Source organism: Phyllopteryx taeniolatus, chromosome 2 (genome assembly GCF_024500385.1).
Source record: "Phyllopteryx taeniolatus isolate TA_2022b chromosome 2, UOR_Ptae_1.2, whole genome shotgun sequence".
Taxonomy (NCBI): domain Eukaryota; kingdom Metazoa; phylum Chordata; class Actinopteri; order Syngnathiformes; family Syngnathidae; genus Phyllopteryx; species Phyllopteryx taeniolatus.
The window spans coordinates 9,650,472-9,668,327 of NC_084503.1; the positions used below are offsets into that span (position 1 = coordinate 9,650,472).

At 41.4% G+C, this 17,856-nt stretch overlaps 1 protein-coding gene across 15 annotated transcripts in view; it reads right to left on the reverse strand.

The window, feature by feature from the left end:
* The window catches only part of tjp1a (tight junction protein 1a), a 169,242-nt gene that overhangs the window by 19,687 nt on the left and 131,699 nt on the right, over positions 1 to 17,856 (reverse strand). For 8 of the 15 annotated variants that reach the window (XM_061759182.1, XM_061759215.1, XM_061759204.1 and 5 more), the window contains 16 exons: positions 16,959 to 17,095; positions 16,449 to 16,554; positions 16,022 to 16,172; positions 10,122 to 10,230; positions 9,804 to 10,023; positions 9,217 to 9,401; positions 8,813 to 8,908; positions 7,721 to 7,747; positions 5,826 to 5,908; positions 5,398 to 5,608; positions 4,904 to 5,004; positions 4,256 to 4,606; positions 3,140 to 3,379; positions 935 to 1,735; positions 740 to 822; positions 376 to 558 (listed from right to left, as the gene is read on the reverse strand). In XM_061759182.1, coding sequence (XP_061615166.1) covers positions 376 to 558; positions 740 to 822; positions 935 to 1,735; positions 3,140 to 3,379; positions 4,256 to 4,606; positions 4,904 to 5,004; positions 5,398 to 5,608; positions 5,826 to 5,908; positions 7,721 to 7,747; positions 8,813 to 8,908; positions 9,217 to 9,401; positions 9,804 to 10,023; positions 10,122 to 10,230; positions 16,022 to 16,172; positions 16,449 to 16,554; positions 16,959 to 17,095 — 3,084 coding nt within the window. The remainder of the gene's footprint in view (positions 1 to 375; positions 559 to 739; positions 823 to 934; positions 1,736 to 3,139; positions 3,380 to 4,255; positions 4,607 to 4,903; positions 5,005 to 5,397; positions 5,609 to 5,825; positions 5,909 to 7,720; positions 7,748 to 8,812; positions 8,909 to 9,216; positions 9,402 to 9,803; positions 10,024 to 10,121; positions 10,231 to 16,021; positions 16,173 to 16,448; positions 16,555 to 16,958; positions 17,096 to 17,856) is intronic. The other 7 variants (XM_061759298.1, XM_061759282.1, XM_061759198.1 and 4 more) reach the window with 3 other exon arrangements.

Consider the following 17,856-nt stretch of genomic DNA (forward strand, 5'->3'; position numbering starts at 1 on the left):
GCCAGTTTCATTTAGTTGAGCGGGGGGAAAAAGGACAACTTGTGAAATATAGGCCATCTGGACACTATAGGTCCTTTAAAAAAAAAAAAAAATAAATAAATAAAAAAAACATTGAAATGCCAAGAGTCACAACAAAACCACACGGAAATCGGACTTTTACTGGAGTTCCAACATTACCAAAAGTAACTACAACGGATCCATCTTTTTTTGCACATTTTTCAATCATTAAAAATCCTGAAATCCCAGTCTAATTTGTATACACGACATTTTCTTCAATTTGTCGATTTCTGTATGAATTCAAGAGTAAATCTGGTGCCATGGGTGACTGCTTTAGAACAAACCATGTCAAAATCATAATGCACTTTTGAGAATTACCTGGAGAAGTTGTGCGTTGGTTGTGCTTGAGCTTGAGCTTGGGGTTTGGCGGGGCCAGTCTGGAGCCTGTCAAAGTAAGAGAGCTGTTTCCTGTAGTAGTCCTCATCCTCATCTGGGTCATAATTGTTGGAACGCACAATGTCATCAGCCACTTTGGACAGAGGTTTCTGAGGCTCTGGGACTCTAGGTGGATAAACAATGCCACTCATCAGTTGCAATGCAAGGAAGACATGGTCGTGCAAGGAGCAATAAAATAAAATAAAATTAGTCAAATTGGGCGTGACAATTAAACAACAAACGTCGTTCTAGAATCAACCTCAAATCTCAGAGTGCCAAAGAGTGAAAAACAAAAACAAAAGCTTACCTAAACCTGTTTTCTGAGTCCAGGTTGCTCAAAGAATTCGCTTTTGGGATGATTCCCCCTGCTTTCAAGGGCAAATCTGTGACCTATGTTAACAATAGGACAAATGTGTGACTAGTACATTGGGGAAATTTTCCCATACCAGTACTGAGATTATTTAACTTGAATTATTAATCAATGGAAAGCCAAAAAGTTTACCTTGTTCCCAGATGGATCTGCTGTATCTCTGGCTCGGTCAACGGAAACAGACCGTTTGTTCTCAAACATCTTGACCCTTGTTAGGACCGACTGTGGTTGCATGGCAGGATCATCTTCGTGTAACTTATTTCTGGCAGTGTCTACAGGGGAAAGTGAGGAGACCTCTGCTTTGGGAGGTGATGTGGGGCTGGTGTCAGAGTTTACAGGAGTAGTGTCATACTGCTGAGGTTTGTAGCCTTTTACGTGCAGTGTTGGTCCCTGGCTGTAGGCAGGCCACTGGCCACTGGGAGAGCGGCCAGCCGAAGAGTGAGAAGTTAGTTGAGAATCATGGTTGTAGTGCAGGTCATGTCCTGGAGAAAGGGGTGGGGGATCATCGTAGCGGACAGGCCCCGGAACTGTGGGTTTACCATAGCGAGGACGTCCGTCGAATCCCTGCTGAGGTGGAGGCTCATCGAAGCGGAGTGGAGGGGAATGCTGAGAGTCGAGGCTATCGCTGTATGGCAGGCGTGGATCATAGCCCTGGGAGTTGGCAGTAGAGTCTGTCTGGCCGTAAGGGTTCCACTGTTGCTGGTCGTAGTGAGGCACACTGTTCTCAAACGGCGGCTGAGAGTCATAATTTCGGTACTTTGGTTCTAGATAACCACCTCCACTGTTGCCATCATATCGACTGGGTGGGTGGTCGTAATCTCTGTACGGCTGCTGTTCAGGGTGATAGCCCTGCTGAGAGTTGTAAATTCCAGGTTTCATAGCAGAACCAGGTCTCCCTGTGCTATCTGGGCTGTATGGATCCTTTTGAAACATCTACAAATACACAACACATTAAAAGGTTAGCAGCATCACAGAATCCACCAATATATTACACACTTCAATACAAGATGTGAAAGGCTGAAGTAACTAAAAATCTTTAAACAATTATGTGAAATTAATTACAGAAGAGGAAACGAGTGGGGGAAAGACCTGCAATAGAGAAACTGAGAGGGAGGGATTACTGATCAGATAATATATATTAAAACAGAAATCACAATGACAGCATACTTTCAAATTAATGAAAATTATATTGCAGAAAAAAAAAATACTACACTACAAAACAATGGGATACATTTTTGCCTGAAGCATTTTCTGACATCCAGATGTGTGGAAATTTAACAAGATATGCACTGTATAAGCCATTGGTACAGACCAATCTGAGGTGACTGATCAAATTTAGGAAAATGACACCCACTGTCTTACAATAACATAACTAGCACATTGCATAAACATACTTTAAAACATGGTATTAAAGAAGTAACCATTCATTTTCCAGCCAAATCTTAAGTCTTTCACCAAAGCTTTTATTACAGGATTCTTTCTTTGATCACTAGAGACGTAGATGTGACGGTTGGAAAATCAACAGCTACTTTTACAAAAACAAAGGCTCTGTTTCATCAGCTTTTGGAAAATACAGCACAGAGATCTAGTTCTAGTGGCCATGCAAATAAATTAAACCAGTGGTTCTCAACTGTTGTCATCCTGGGACCCACATTTTCCTATTTTTACAAAGTTGTGACCCACTAAAGAACAATTAAGATTTCTTTTTTTTTTTTTGTTTAGAAATAGCCTCCGAAAACATTTGGGCAGTATATTTTTCAATTCTGTTTCAAATTCGTTTGACATACTGCCCAAGGCATATTGCTAGCCATGATGCCTGTTAGTCAGAGGCTGAGCTCCACTGTCCAATATTTATGGAGTAAACTAAACATTTCCTGTCCCTTACCTAACATGCTCCATGTGGGAACTTGGTACGATTCTGAACAGTACAGAAAAAAATCAGAATAAGAATACAGGTAATTTAGCTGTTCGTGATCCACCCAAAATAGGTCAGTGACCCACTTTTGGGTCCCAACCCATCAGTTGAGAATCACTGGATTAAACAACAGTGAGAGATGCCAGACATTCACTGCACCAGCTAATACTTCCACACTCACTGTTGCTTACCAGCACGTGCTCACACATGCACAAATGTAAACACGCACACACACAAAATTCTATGTCTTCTGGGCAGCATTGTGGTCAGCAGACATGCAGGGGGCGAAAAGTAGAGACGGATAAGCGTGGCAGCAGAAGTAGGCAGGTAGAAATGCAGCAGCAGCACAGGCGGTCAGTTGGGTCATATCGAGCTGAGCTGGGCCCGGTCATGGAGCATCCAGTGGCAGGTCAGTTGGATACCTTTGGTTCTGAACTGTCCAGTCCAGACTGTCTTGGTTCTGGTGTGACACTCTCAGGGGCTAGCTCAGGCGTGGGCCTCTTTAGTGAGCCAGCCTCTGGGTTGGGACTTGGTAGGCTGTGGAGAGCTCCAGGAGCCTCGCCAGGGCTCAGGCCCTCTACAGTTTTTACAGCAGGGGTCACTGTCTCAGCCAGGGGGTCAGAGAGCTGGGGGTTGCTAGGGGTGGCAGTGGCTTCTGCTTTCTGTGAAGTGGTTCAAAAATGTTTAATAACACGTGCTGACACTACTGTGCAGTGCAAACAAGTGTTAGTGTTGTCATGGCCTCTCTATAATAGTCTGCTCCTTGCTTGTGCTTTACAGTTTACACTGATTCAAACAGCCAATCACCTTGCCTCCACACTTACTGGGAGCTGTTGATCAACTAACAGCATGCCAAGTTAGGAATTAGGACACATTTTCAATGTTAGAATACACTAATTTGGCTTTAATTCTATGGTAACAATACAGTAATGTATCCTTCTCCCTTTTTATGATTATTAACAGATACTGTATCGACAAACATTTAGATTTGGAAATCGAATTGTGATAAATACATTTTTACAACATTAATGGATTTACACGTTTTTTTCAACATGCACACAATACTTTCTGGTATCAACACAGTCCCAATCACAAGTGTAACAAGAGTAGGAAGTGCATATAGGTGAGTACTGTTACAGACAATTGGACAAATATGTGATTGTTTTCTCAGTGAAAGCAGCAACTGTCACACAGATGAGACAAGTCTTGGTAATACAGAATACAAGAGGAAAAGTGAGTATTAAGTTCTAATATAAGGTTCTAAAATGCAACACAGAGATTAGTCAACACACACACGAAAGGGTTAAATACATAAATACTGTAGTAGTAATAGATTTTGTATAATATTTTTATAGTGTGGTGATAAATACCTTACCAGCAAGTTTTGACTTTCACACTGATATTGCATTGGAACAATAAAGGTACACAATAACTGTAAAAATAAACATGAGCCTTCAATAGCGCTTCCAGAACACCCTTCTAACGCACACCACGTCCTCCAGACAACAGGGGAGACGCACAGCTCTCAGAAACGCTACCTGCTGCGGCGCTGGTGTCTTGAAACCAGCCGGGTCGATGCGGTTCAGGGGGTCAGACTGCAATGCGTGTTGGTAACCAGCGTAGCCAGGTGCTTCCTGGATGACAGGCGGGTCCTCTCGGACAGGCTCAGATGAGCGGGTGATGGCAGGCCCCGTAGGAGGACCCACATCGTCATTCAGGGTTTCGTCCAACTCCTGGTCGGTGTAGGCTCCACCCTCCGTGTCGGTGTCCTCGTAGTCAGAGGTGTGGCGGCTGTCGGTGCTGTACATGGAATATTCACTGCCTGGTGCAGACAGGTAGGACAGACGGTCGTCATGGATATCCAGATCGTCCTCTGCTGCTCCATCAGCCTGTAACACAAAGTGGCAGCAAAGAGTTTTCACTCAGCAATATGAACAAAGATTCATTTAAGGTCGATGTTAAATTTCTTTCAAGCAGTGCAATTCAGATAATCAGTGCATCGGCTATGTAAACCACATAATGCAGGGTAGCCCACCAACTAAACCTTCCCACTCTATTGCCAATGTTGCGTAGAGTCAATTCTTTCAACTGTGCCATGGTGGATGATCAATGCAAGATCACCTCACAGCAACAAGGTCCTGAACTGTACTACTTGGTGAAAAAAACATTTCCTTTGTGTGCTTTACCTTGCCCTCTGAAACCCACACAAGTTGGTTTTGCTGCTGCTGGATTATTTCCTTCAGTGCTCCAAACCATCCATCATTCATGTTGTTCAAGTTAATCGTTGCTGAACACACAAAGAGTAGCAGAGACAAATGAGATTTCAATTTTTATTTTTATTTTTAAACGGAGAACTAACATCATCTGCAGCCTTATTTTTGCATGTGTGTTTGTCGAGGGGATTATATAAAGTAGAACTGCAATAATTTTTATCATTTACAGATGCTTCAAAAGCATAGCTGGAGCATGGGCCTTGGCAGGAAAAGCAAATGTAGAGGAAGTCTAAATCTGGATGAAACAGCAGCATAGCTGCTGCATGACGTCGCCTCTGAACAATACCAGTTAGATTGAGTGTAGTGAGGCCAACACTGCAGACCATGAAATGTGTCTTTACGATTGTAAAATGTTATAATTTTCCCTCCTTTAAAACAACTCGTTCATTCTCCCCCGAGGGACTTACTGGTGAAGAGATGGTGATTGTTCTTCCTCAATTTTAGGGCTCGTTCATAGAGCTTCCTGGCACTCTTCCGAGACTCAGGACAGAGTCTGGTCCTCATGTTCTTGACGCCTTGCTTTGTGTCAGGGTTGAGAAACACTACAATTGGATACCACTGTGCGTAGTTCAAGCGGTCCACTGCATTCGGGGTGATGTCCAGCACCGCATGTTTGTCCTTATGCAAACATTAAGCGTCAATACATATTGTTTTCAAAGCATGTATCTTGTGCACGCTACTTGAGGGTTTGCCGTGCTCTGAAAATTACATCCAATCAGACCAAGTTTGTGCACTCCACCAGAGGGCAGCATTGAGCCGCTCATAATAAAGCAACATGCTACAAAAGTTAAAAGAATTATACTTATTGTGATTTTAGATCAAAGGGTTCTCTCACCCGGTCAATAATCTGTTTGATGGTGTGCAGGCGAATGATGCCAGAGCTTTTCTGGTCAGTTCCAGCATCCCTTGGTTCACTTTCTGTGGAAGGCAGAGAGACACTGTAACTGCATCACATCAACACGAAAGATAAACTGTCAAAAGACAAGCAGTGCCCAAATTAGTCTTCCTTGTGGCATGCGGTTGTCGACTCCCATAAAAAGAACTGTAAAATACAGAATAATAATCTCTGTACAGGAGAAGACAAGTGTTTATGAAAACAGATGCCAAGACAAAATGAGGATGGCAGCCAATTCATGCACTAGCCATTCGGAATTTTGGATAGATCAATGGAAATGACAGATGGTTTGTAGTGAATGTGTGCGTGCAAATGCAAACAAAGTGAATCAAGTTGCCAGAAGTCTGTTTTGTGAGAAACACTGACATGAAATATAGGAACGGGAGGGTCATTTGGCATTAATGACAATTCACAGTCACTGTAAAATGCAGGGATTTAAGCATGGATGTGTAAAGGGGATTATGATTCATACAACTATCAGAAATTATGTCCAGCCTGGAAACACAAGAGTACTAAAAGGGTAGTTTTCTCATGAGGATGCTAAGGATAGTGACTCATAGAACTCCAAAATACACAGTACATAAAACGTTCAGATTTTTAATTAATTACTGGGCTCCAGTAGGGTCTTCTTTGACTATTACAGTACAAACAGTACTGCCATGCAACAAGTCAGATACTCAACCATATGCAGCAATATCAAAAAGTCAATAGGATTCATAGGTTTCTATAGCTTTACATTAAATAAAATGCTCAAGTTGCTGACAGTATACAGTAAGTCATTGTGCAGGCATTTGTTTTTTTCTAACTCAATGGGACACAAGATAAAATTTTGTTTTGTTTTTGGATTTTGCCAAAGATTGTTGTCAATTCAATAGTGTCAGCTTTATCTTAAAAACACATGATGATTGGTGGATAAATAATGGCAGTTTAGAAAAGATGCCTCTTTCTTTACTCAAAAATATCACACGCTGAAGTTAGAATCTTCTGATTTCAGTGTGTATTGAGACTACAACGATCCAAATATTATGGCGCCTTTTGATGGTGTGAAAATCTTAAGACAGTAACCAAAGCAACATGGGATGTGCAAAAAGTTGATTTTTTTTTTTATTTGATTTTTTTTATGTTGATGTGCTGTCATCTTGCTTCCTTTTAGTGTCAAATTTGTGCCAAAAAAAAGTCAATCAGTCTAATCTAAATGTTTTTACTCAAGTGACTCGAGAAACGTCATGACTTAGTGGAGAATTTGCAGTGGAGCTGTGTGGCTGCGAAACTGATGAACCATTTGACTGGCATGTCCCAAGGCATAGTAAGTCATTCAACTACCGTTTCACATGAGAATGCCACTCAAAAAGAAACATGTTTTTAAATCACTCTTAACACAACTTGAGTAATAATACAACAGCTGTAAATCCATCCAACTCTTTTCTCTACTGCTTATTCTGTGTAGTGCCACACTGTAGCTAAATTCTGAGAGTAAAGGTAGAAAACTGATGGATATGAATTCAAATATTTTTTACTTACAGCATTAGTCATGATTAATAATGGGAACTCAGTCCCATGAGACTACTTAAAGAACCTTTAGAAAAATACCTCATACAGTACTCATATTTGTAAGAACAGGTACTAATGGCTGTGAGTTAGTATGTTACATTTCATTAGTGGCACGTCTCCCATGTTGAGTCAAGCCATTACTGTTTTGCGAGTTATTTAATCAAGTGGTATTACCCAACATATCTAAAAGCAAGCAAGCCATTTACCAAATGCTTGCTGATTAATTATCTGCCATTCTTTAAATCAAATAAAACAAATGCAAGTTGATGCACTGAATGACATACTTTCTCCTCCTTGTTGTTGCTGTGTTTCTGAAAAGAAAATACAGTTACAAAAAGATCACTAGAGTTACGAAGACAAATCAAGAAATGGAATCATTTCTTATGTTGGTCTCAGTAGGTTTGGTTCAATCTTTGCTTACTTGGAATTCATAGTACGCAAATTTTTATGTAACAAAGTAAAGAGCAGTACACAGTAAAAACTAAATAAGTTAAAAGAGTTGAGGATGCTTACTTATCGCTGGTGTCAGGCCGAAACTGCCTATGTCCATATTTGGTCAATTTCATGTTTTTTTTTCACAAATCGTTACTATTGGTCAGTCCCCACGTGGGTATGTTATTTATTTACTTACTTACTTACGTATGTATGTATGTATGTAGGTATGTATTTATTGGCTGGCAGACAGAGTGTTAAAAATGTGTTGCTCTCTTTGACAATGCAATGTTAATGGCTCAACAAATCGGCCGTCTTTTTGGTTTCACGAAAAGTAATATTTTTGGAGATGCAAGGTTTCTGCCCGACACCAACGTTATGTTGCTTTAATTGTTGAAGAATGACACCTAAACATGAGAAAAACAATGAACAGAAAATGCCACAGGAACAAGACCCGACAATGTGCATCATCAATGATCATTGCACTGCAGGGTTCAAACATGAGCAAAAGAAGAAACTTTGTACAGAATTTAACTCTGCTTCCAGTCAGTATTATATAAGTGTATGAAATAATTATTGTTCTAATTCAAAAGACAAGCCTAACAAAGAATGTACAGTATGTGTAATGTTATAGTGTGACAATCTTTCTCCTCCACTGTTCTTTTAAATCAAAAAGCCATTTAACTTAAGTTAAAAAAACTAACATTTTTATGAAACTTCACATCTCTTGCAACCATTGAACCCTAATTAATGGACCTAAATCAACTAATTACAGTGTTGTTTAAAGAACTGCACCATTCAGTCAACCTTGACAATGTGAGAGATCTGTAAACAGGGCCAATGAACCAACACTGATTTCAACATTTGTTACATGCAGGCTGATTCATAAAATACACTTTAGCATATTAAGAGGAGCAAAAGGGGACTGGTTGTTGACTACTTACTTGCTAATTCAAAGACATCAGGCTCTTCTCTGGCCAGCTTTTCTCTTGCCACGTCTGCTATTGGCCCAAAGATGACCACAGGCCTCAGGAACCCAGCTGTTTGTATAAAAAAATAAATAAATAAATAAAAAGACCATGTCAAGGTGAGCTACAGTTCTGGGCATATTAGCAATATCAAACAAGCTGAAATTTTCTAAAGGTCTAATGTGGAAATCTATGCCACTGACTAATATGATGAACTCTAAACTCATCATTTTGTAAAACATTTAGGTATGAATAAAAAAAAGCGATCAACATAAAAAGGAAGGGATATTCTTCAGGTTGAAACATCACTACTAGTTCACAGACCTGTACAATGTTAATCTTGATATTCTCAATTTGTCAATGCCTTGACCTTTGCTCACCTTCCCTAAGCACCACCCTCTCATAGGCGGGGAACTTAGTCTGAACTGGTTGTGCTGATAGGTCCTCCCTGCTCTTCCGCAAATTCCTCTTTGAGCTTCGCAAGCCACGGAATCGCCAGAAATCCGCTCTATCACCCCCTGGTGTTTTGGGGAGGGTGTACTGCACACTGGACAGCTGCTCAGCCCTGTCGCAAAGAGCAGTCGGATATGTTGTCATGACTTCAAAAGTAGTGTTCAGTCTCAAGTTACAAATTAATTTAATGATTTACACATCTAAAAAAATATAGTGTAAAGCAAAATTAACATTTACCAATATTCAATTACATTATATTACACCCGGTTCAGAAAATGGATGCATGGCTGGATGGATATTATGTTCGTGCTTTACTAAAGCATCTCCATATCAATATCTGCAGGTGTCATTAACGTGTGAAATTATGAATACGTATGAGCTACTTCACATTCATACTGGTAAAAAAAAACAGTCCCAAGACTACAAAAGGAAGTGGCATAATTTGCTGCAAGGTTTTGGATGTTTTGTTGTTGCTGCTTCAAACTTATGTCCTTTGGTGTGACCTGAGACTTACCTGTTCTTGTTGGGTATGATGCCCCTCTCCACCTCCTGATGGTTCTTGCCAATGCGAATAGCAAGCCAGGATCCTAATTTGCCATTGTAGAGGGTGTCTACCACTCGGAACACCTCGCCCTTGTTAAAGCTCAAGCCATATGGTGACTCTTTTTCATATTCAAAATGTGTGCGAATGTAGAAGGAGTCGCCCACATCTGACTCCACTATTCTCCGATACACTTTTGATATAAAAAAAATAAAACGAATTGTTACAATGACATTGTGAAATTATTTTAGTATGCAGATGGCCGATGTGATTCAAGTACTAACAACTCACCATCTTTCTTCTTCTGAGCGAGGATTGTAACTTCCTCTCCTCTCGGGAGATCAAGCAGAAACAACACCGCCTCTTCCCTAATTATGTTGGCAAAGTCCACATTGTTCACCTACAGGTACAAAAAAATGAAGCAGTTCATAATCTTCCTTCACTTCTAAAATATTTCATTTGCTTATTATGTTCTTAACTGGACATTGCACCGACAACTGGAAAATCATTTGAGTCAGTCAGCAAATTCTCTCGTAGACACTAAATGTTTTTTTTTCTCCTAGATCAGTGATTTCCAACCTTTATGGAGGGAAGGCATATATTTTACAATTGAAAAATCTCACGGCACACCAACAAACAAAAATGTCACAAAAAGTGGATACATTAATTACTGTATGTACTTCCTGCCATCTAATACAAGAGCATTTATTTGTTCCGTCTGTCACTATGCCTCAAAACCACGGGGATCACCAGTGACACCGCAGCGCATGTGTATTTCAAACACCTTGCTACTTCGTGCAATTTTAATCATTCAAACTGCCCCCGAAAGCTGTGAAACTAATAAATATATCTATTATTATGGTGCTAAAAGGGCTAAATAGATGAACAAAGATACATTATTTCTTGTGAATAAAGAATTGTTTGAGCAATTAAGTAAAAGCTGATAATTTCCCATGGCACACCTGAAAAGCCCTCACAGCACACTAATGTTCCACAGCACACTGGTTGGGAATCACTGATCTAGAGTAGATGGAGAAAATTCTACAGAACCCGGAGAAAATGCTTAGGAAGAATGAGCATGAAGTATAAAAATATAAATTTATATCAACTTTTGGACAATTTTGCATTAGCACGAAATTAAAAACCTGTTTGTCATCAGAAGCTATCCAATCATCCCCTATGACATAGCTGCCTCCCCCTCATGTCCTGCTACCCTCCCAAACACAATAAGTGCATGTTTATTGACTCTGGTTGAAGGGCAGCGGGGGAAGTGGAATCACAAGGGCTTAATCACAGAACTTCAGAACGACACCTTTATCCTTCCCTGAAACAGAGCGACTTGATGTCTTTATCTCCACCAGAACACCAGGAACAAAAAGCAAGAATTCAAAGATGGAGAACAATGTCCTGGAAGTCTTAACATGTTTGTGCAGCAGAATAGGAAGAACATTTAATAAAAGAGATAAACAATTACATGAGCTTCGATACTAGTTTGTCTTTTACTTAAAACTACCATGACGAGAGATATTTTTTATTTAAATAATAACAAAATCAATTATTGTAAATTACTATGCACAACCTCAAGCCATCAATTTTCTATACCACTTATCCTCATTAGGGTCACGAGTGTGCTGGAGCCTATCCCAGGTGAATTCTGGCGAGGCGGGTAAAAACTGCACCAGAAGTGGGACCAAGTCATTGCTTTGCAAGTCACATGTAGGTCAAGTCTTTGCCCTCAAGTCAGAGCCGAGTCGCAAGTCTGACACTGAGTTTTGAGTCCTTTCGAGTCATTTTAACAACAAAGTAATAATAATCCACATGAACGTGCCCATCAGGGCATTACTTGTTAAAAGAAAATAAGCCTAAAGAAAGCTTTAGTGTTAGCATTGTGGAACATTTCCATGAATGATATTCGTTAAGAACAGTGACTATCATTTTGTCACTCATAAATTCCTGTAAACTCTTAAGTATGAGTCAATTAAAGCGATGGAGAGAGAGATGCGGAGCATTTGATTCTTGGTGCTTTCATACTTCATAGGAGACAACCCAGAAGGACACTGCTGTTGAAAAAAGTAAAAAAAAGTGAGACTGGAGTTTGCCAAACTGTATGTTGATAAGCCACAAAGCTTCTGGGAGAATGTTCTATGGACCGATGAGACAAAACTGGAACTTTTGGGCAAAGGACATCAGCTCTATGTTCACAGATGGAAAAAATGAAAGCACAGGAGGCTGTGTTATGTTCTGGGGCAAAATGCCGCCGAACCGTAGGGTCTCCTCGGTTACATGCTCTATAGTATTGTCTATCTTTTTGTGTTTTTCGTTCGTCTTTCGAGACATTACGCAACTTACTTACACAAGGGATGACTTGCTAAACATAAGGCGGTCTACCCCGGACTTTCTTTCACCAACTTTAACAAATCCGCTCAGTTTTTCTCTGAGTTACTTATCAGAGGGATGGCCTCGGTGTACGGAGCATGGAGGCAAAGACGACGCCATCGGGGGAAATGAGGCTTAAGAGAGGATTCCAAATGCTGTTCCTGTCGTTTCACCTCGTAAATCTATGCTACCTATCCAACAAAATGGATGAGCTTCATCTTCTCACAAAGACCAGTAAAGACTTCGGACATTCCGCCGCCCTGTGCTTCACGGAGACATGGCTTTGTGAACGCGTCCCTGATGGCGCCGTAATGCCAAGTACAACGGGCAGACCGCGTCATGGAGTTATTGGGGAAAACAAAAGGAGGCAGGATATGCGTCGATATCAACGAAAAATGGTGTACAGACGTCACGGAGCTCAGCACACACTGCAGCCCGGACTTGGAGTCGCTGTTTGTGAACTGTAAGTCATTTTGCTCGCCGCACAAGTTCACCTCTTTCATCCTCGTCAGTGTCTACATTCCTCCTCAAGCTAACACGAATGCCGCACTGCTAACACTTGCTGAACAAGTAAATGAACTCGAAAAAATAGAACCCAGATTCTCCCCTCATTATTGTTGGGGACTTTAACAAAGCTAAACTCAACCACAAACTCCCGAATTATAAGCAGTACATCGACTGTCCTACCAGGGAAAACAACATCCTAGACCACTGCTATACTACGCTAAATAACGCCTATCGTGCTATCCCCCGTGCAGCTCTGGCCTCGTCTGACCACTGCTTAATTCACTCAATACCAACATACAGGCAAAAACTAAAATGTGCAAAGCCTATTATGAAAACAGTGAAGAAGTGGACCAATGAAGCAAAGCTCGAACTTAGAAGCTGCACAAACTGGAGTGTCTTTGAAACTTCAACTGGCAGCCTGGATGAATATACAGACACTGTTACATCCTATATCAGTTTCTTTGAAAATGTGTGTACCAAGTCATTTTGCACATTCAATAACAACAAGCTGTGGTTTCACTGCTAAATTTAAGCAACTTCGCCAGGCTACAGAGGTCACCTATCGAAGTGGGGATAGAGCACTGTATAATTGCAACAGAAACCAGCTGACTGCAGAAATTAATGTCGAAGATAAATTATGCAGTAAAGCTAGAAAAACAGTTTAGCGTAAACGGCTAAATCAGTCTGGCGTGGATGACAATTGCTAACCAACTACAAGCCACCATCACCCCAACCACAGAACAATAAAGGGATACCTGACGACTTTCATACCTTCTACTGCAGATTTGAAAAGAACATCCCTGAAAAACCTCGACGGCAGGGGGACCTACACGGGGATCCTGTTCGTGGACTTCAGCTGTGCGTTCAACACTATCATTATCGAACTCCTCTCCTCCAAGCTTCTCCAGCTCAGCGTCTCAAGTGCTATCTGCCAGTGGATTTACAGCTTCCTGACGGGCAGGACACCATCTCATCCACACGCACCACCAGCACCGGGGCGTCCCAAGGATGTGTCCTCTCTCCGTTGCTCTTCTCTCTCTATACGAACGACTGCACCCGGCTGTCAAACTCCTGAAGTTTGCAGATGACACCACAGGCATCGGCCTCATCAAAAACGGTGACGAGGCTGCGTATCTACAGGAAATGGGGCGGCTGGAGCTCTGGTGCCGCCGACACAACCTGGAGCTGAACATGCTCAAGACTCTAGAAATTGTGGACTTCAGGAGGCATCCTTCGCCACAGCTGCCCCTCACGCTGTCCAACTGCCCTGTGTCAACCGTCGTGACCTTCAAGTTCAGTCTCTCAGGACCTGAAGTGGGAGACCAACCTCAACTCCATCCTCAAAAAGCAGAGGATGTACTTTCTGTGGCTTCTGAGGAAACACGGCCTGCCGCAGGAGCTGTTGAGGCAGTTCTACACAGCAGTCATCAAATCAGTCCTGTGTTCATCCATCACAGTATGGTTTGGTACTGCCACAAAAAGGACAAACTCCAATTTCAACTGCAGAGTCTTCAGTTAACCTACCATGCATGTTTTGGGGATGTGGGAGGAAACCGGAGCACCCGGAGAAAACCCACGCAGGCACGAGGAGAACATGCAAACTCCACACAGGCGGGGCCGTGATTTGAATCCCGGTCCTCAGAAATGTGAGGCAGATTGCACTATTGTCAAAAAAAAGTATCAGCATTACCACATTACTGGTAACCTTTCATTGCTCAGTGACTCTCCGTACTGTGTTTTTATGTTTTTACGTCTCAAAAGTATTTTCTGTCAAATGGCTGTCTGGTGTCGTACTAGAGCGGCTCCAACTACCGGGGTCAAATTCCTTGTGTGTTTTTGACAAACTTGGCAAATAAAGATGATTCTGATTCTTTGCTGCATCTGGCACAGTGTGTCTTGAATTTGTGCAGGGTACAATGACATCTCAAGACTATCAAAGTATTCTCGAGAGAAATGTGCTGCTCAATTTCAGAAAGCTTAGCCTCAGTTGCTGGTCTGCTGTGTATAGCAGCCAAAGCTTCTAAGGTATTTTTGCATAATGACAGAAAAATTGGTCAGTTTCCACATATTTTGCAGAGATCATTTTCACACCTGCAGGGAGGGGTCTGCCATGTCAAAACCTAATAATCCAGTAAAAATATCAGTCCGAAACCTTGTTGCTGATAATGATTGGCCGCAGCCAATTATTTACAACTTCATCCATTTGGACCATCAATTGTGGGGGGTAGAACAAAATACAGTTTCATGCATGACTGCAAAACCATTGGAGGATCCTGCATTGAGAGGTTCATTGTACTATAGAGTCCAGCAGCTTCAAATACTTTATTTCTGCTCATGATTGGCTTTTTAACAGCTGCTCCCTTAATATGATGCATTTGCCTGACAGAAACCTTTCCCTAATACACCTTTATCGGAACAAACCTCTGAGAATGTTTGAATAGTTTTACAATTGCTTGTTTTGTAGAAATGACCAGTGTGAAAAATATTTTAAAACCTGCGTGCATAATAATTTTGAACAAAGTGTACATATTGTAGATTGTCCAAACAGTGGATTCGAGGCTGAAATCAAAAGCGTCATCCAGTCAAATGGCACTCAGTGAAACAGAAGAACTGTTCAAGAGGTCAGGCAGCAAGAACGACTACTATTGTTTGTTCACACTGGACACAATGGGAGTCTTGACACTAGGCACAGCTTGGTAATGACTCATAGACTGACAGATAAAGTACATTGTACTGTATTCCCAGTACTATCAGGGTGTTGGGAGTCCAGTGGATTCATTAAAGTTCGTGTAGGCTGCTACCTCTTGCTAACCACCAGCTGTTCCTCCCACTATGATATGATTTGGAAAAGGAATTTAACTAATGGTACTTTCCAAAGACCTTAGATGTGCACGATAGACAACAGTACAACTTAAAAGCTATGTTAAAAAAGAAATCATGGCTCTATGTGAGCCAGTCCTCCTTAGGTCAGAGACAGGTGGCATTTTCAATATGTGCCAATGTGGCGAGAAGGCTTTTTTCTTGAAACACTTCCGACTTCTGGTTTAGGACAGTGTAAACAATGTCATTAAAGACAGATTAGCCTTGAAAACCACAACTATTCAACTATTCAGTCAGATCTTTGCGCGAAATGTTTTGATACAAATGCAAGACTCATGCGTTACCCTTCTGCCTGAAACGATGTAAAACAGTAAAATCAACCAAGTCCTATGATATTTTCTTTTCCCCCAGAGAAAATGTTTAAGGAATACATCACTAAGGTGCATGTGTGCAAGTGCATGTAAAGAAATAGTTGAGGTGCTTAGTACCCTGAGAATCTGGTCCCCTTCTTCCAGTCCTTCCTTGGCTGCAGGACTGTCCTCCAAAACTCCCGCTACAAAAATTCCAACGTCGTTTCCTCCAGCTAGCCGAAGACCAACACTTTCTCCCTTTTTGAACTTTACCAGCTTCATACTTGGCCTACAAGAGAAAATTGGTGGTCATATAGCACTTGGCAAAATGTTACATTCATCTGAAAAGAGAATTTAAAGGCTTGATTTTGAACTAGACTTACACAGGTGGACAAAATTGTCAGCACCCATCCAAAAGAAAGAAACACCCCAAATTGGAAACTGAAATAACTTGTAATAATGTAATCCATTGAAAAGAAAGAGTAAAAATTAGGTGTTGCTTAATTTTGTGGTCCTAAAGATTTAGTGAAGGCTTGACTGAGCTTTGTGTGAGCAGAGAAGATACCTGAGGATACTGTCATCATGAGCAGCGCTGGGCACAGGTGCGTCAGAGGGGCTGACTGGCAGGTCCACATCAGGCTGGCCAGGCTGTGCATACACAGGCTTTGGTTCTGCCAAAATACAAACATCAGCAGGTCAAATTCTAAACCAAGGGGGGGGGAGAAATGTGCCATACCAAAGCCTTACGTACTGCGATATGAATAAAAAATTATTCAGTGGGGTCAAACAATTTATTGCACCTTTTAACAGACACTTAACTAACTTAATTGTCAAAGTAAGTAGTAAATAAATAACTAGAATTTAAATGCTTCTGAAAAACCTAGAGTAAGGAGTGAAGTCCACTACACTAAATCTAAAGAGTCCCAGATCTTTACTGTATTGAGCACCAGTTTCAGAATTATAATTGTTGCCAAGGTTTAAGTCCCTTTTATCATTTACTGACACGTTTCATGTAATTCTCACCACCTTTCCCCATTAACAACAGAGACTTGACAATAAAAGAAAAACTGTGTACCGGGCAGCGGAGGTAACTGTTTGTCATCTCTGGAGCTGGTCTGGTCACTAGACTGAGACAAGACACCATCATCAGAGCTTTTGACTGGCGTGGAGATAGCCCCTGGTTTAGACCGCTCCTCATCTCGACTTCGATGACTGAAACAAACAAGCCTCACAATTATACTGAAATCCATACCAGAATGCTTCCTTTTGCTTCTTAAAGGGCTGAATAATTTGTTGTGTCTATAATAACATTTAGAACGCTCAAACACATACAATTCAATTGCAATAGCAGAATCAACAAGAAAAAAAGAATAGAACAATGAATAGAAATGATTAGGGGTGCTCCGATCAGGGTTTTATGCTGCCAATTCCGATAACGACCATCGATGACTGATATCTTCCAATCACTGCCAATACCGTTCATATGGATTAGCTGTAAATTTTTCAATTATGTTTGGGTTTGCGTTGCAGGGGCTGGGCGCTTGCGCAATGTGAAGGGCGATGTTACACTAGGGCTAGGTGACTATGGGGAAACTTAAGAATCAGGCATCTCGTTTGATTTGCGTCCCACGTCTGAGACACACAAAAATGAGCAGGGACGCATGAAGCCTTGTGAATCTGCGTCCACAGATGAACAGCATTGCTAACCCACGTATGTGTGTGTGTTGTCTTGCTGAAGTGCTTCAGCGAATCCTTCTCCACTAAAGGTACAACTCCTGTTTTAGAGCTAGCGAGTAGCCAATCAGAGACAGAGTAGGGCGGGTTATGGTTCCAAAAAACAATGGAGACTTTTTTCCAGACTCAATAAATTGTCATTGCTGTGGTAATATCCGGCACGCCACTCACGACAGCAGCGAGCCGCTGGCGGAACAGCATTGGCTCCTGTAGATGAACACAAGTGAGACACTTTAGGG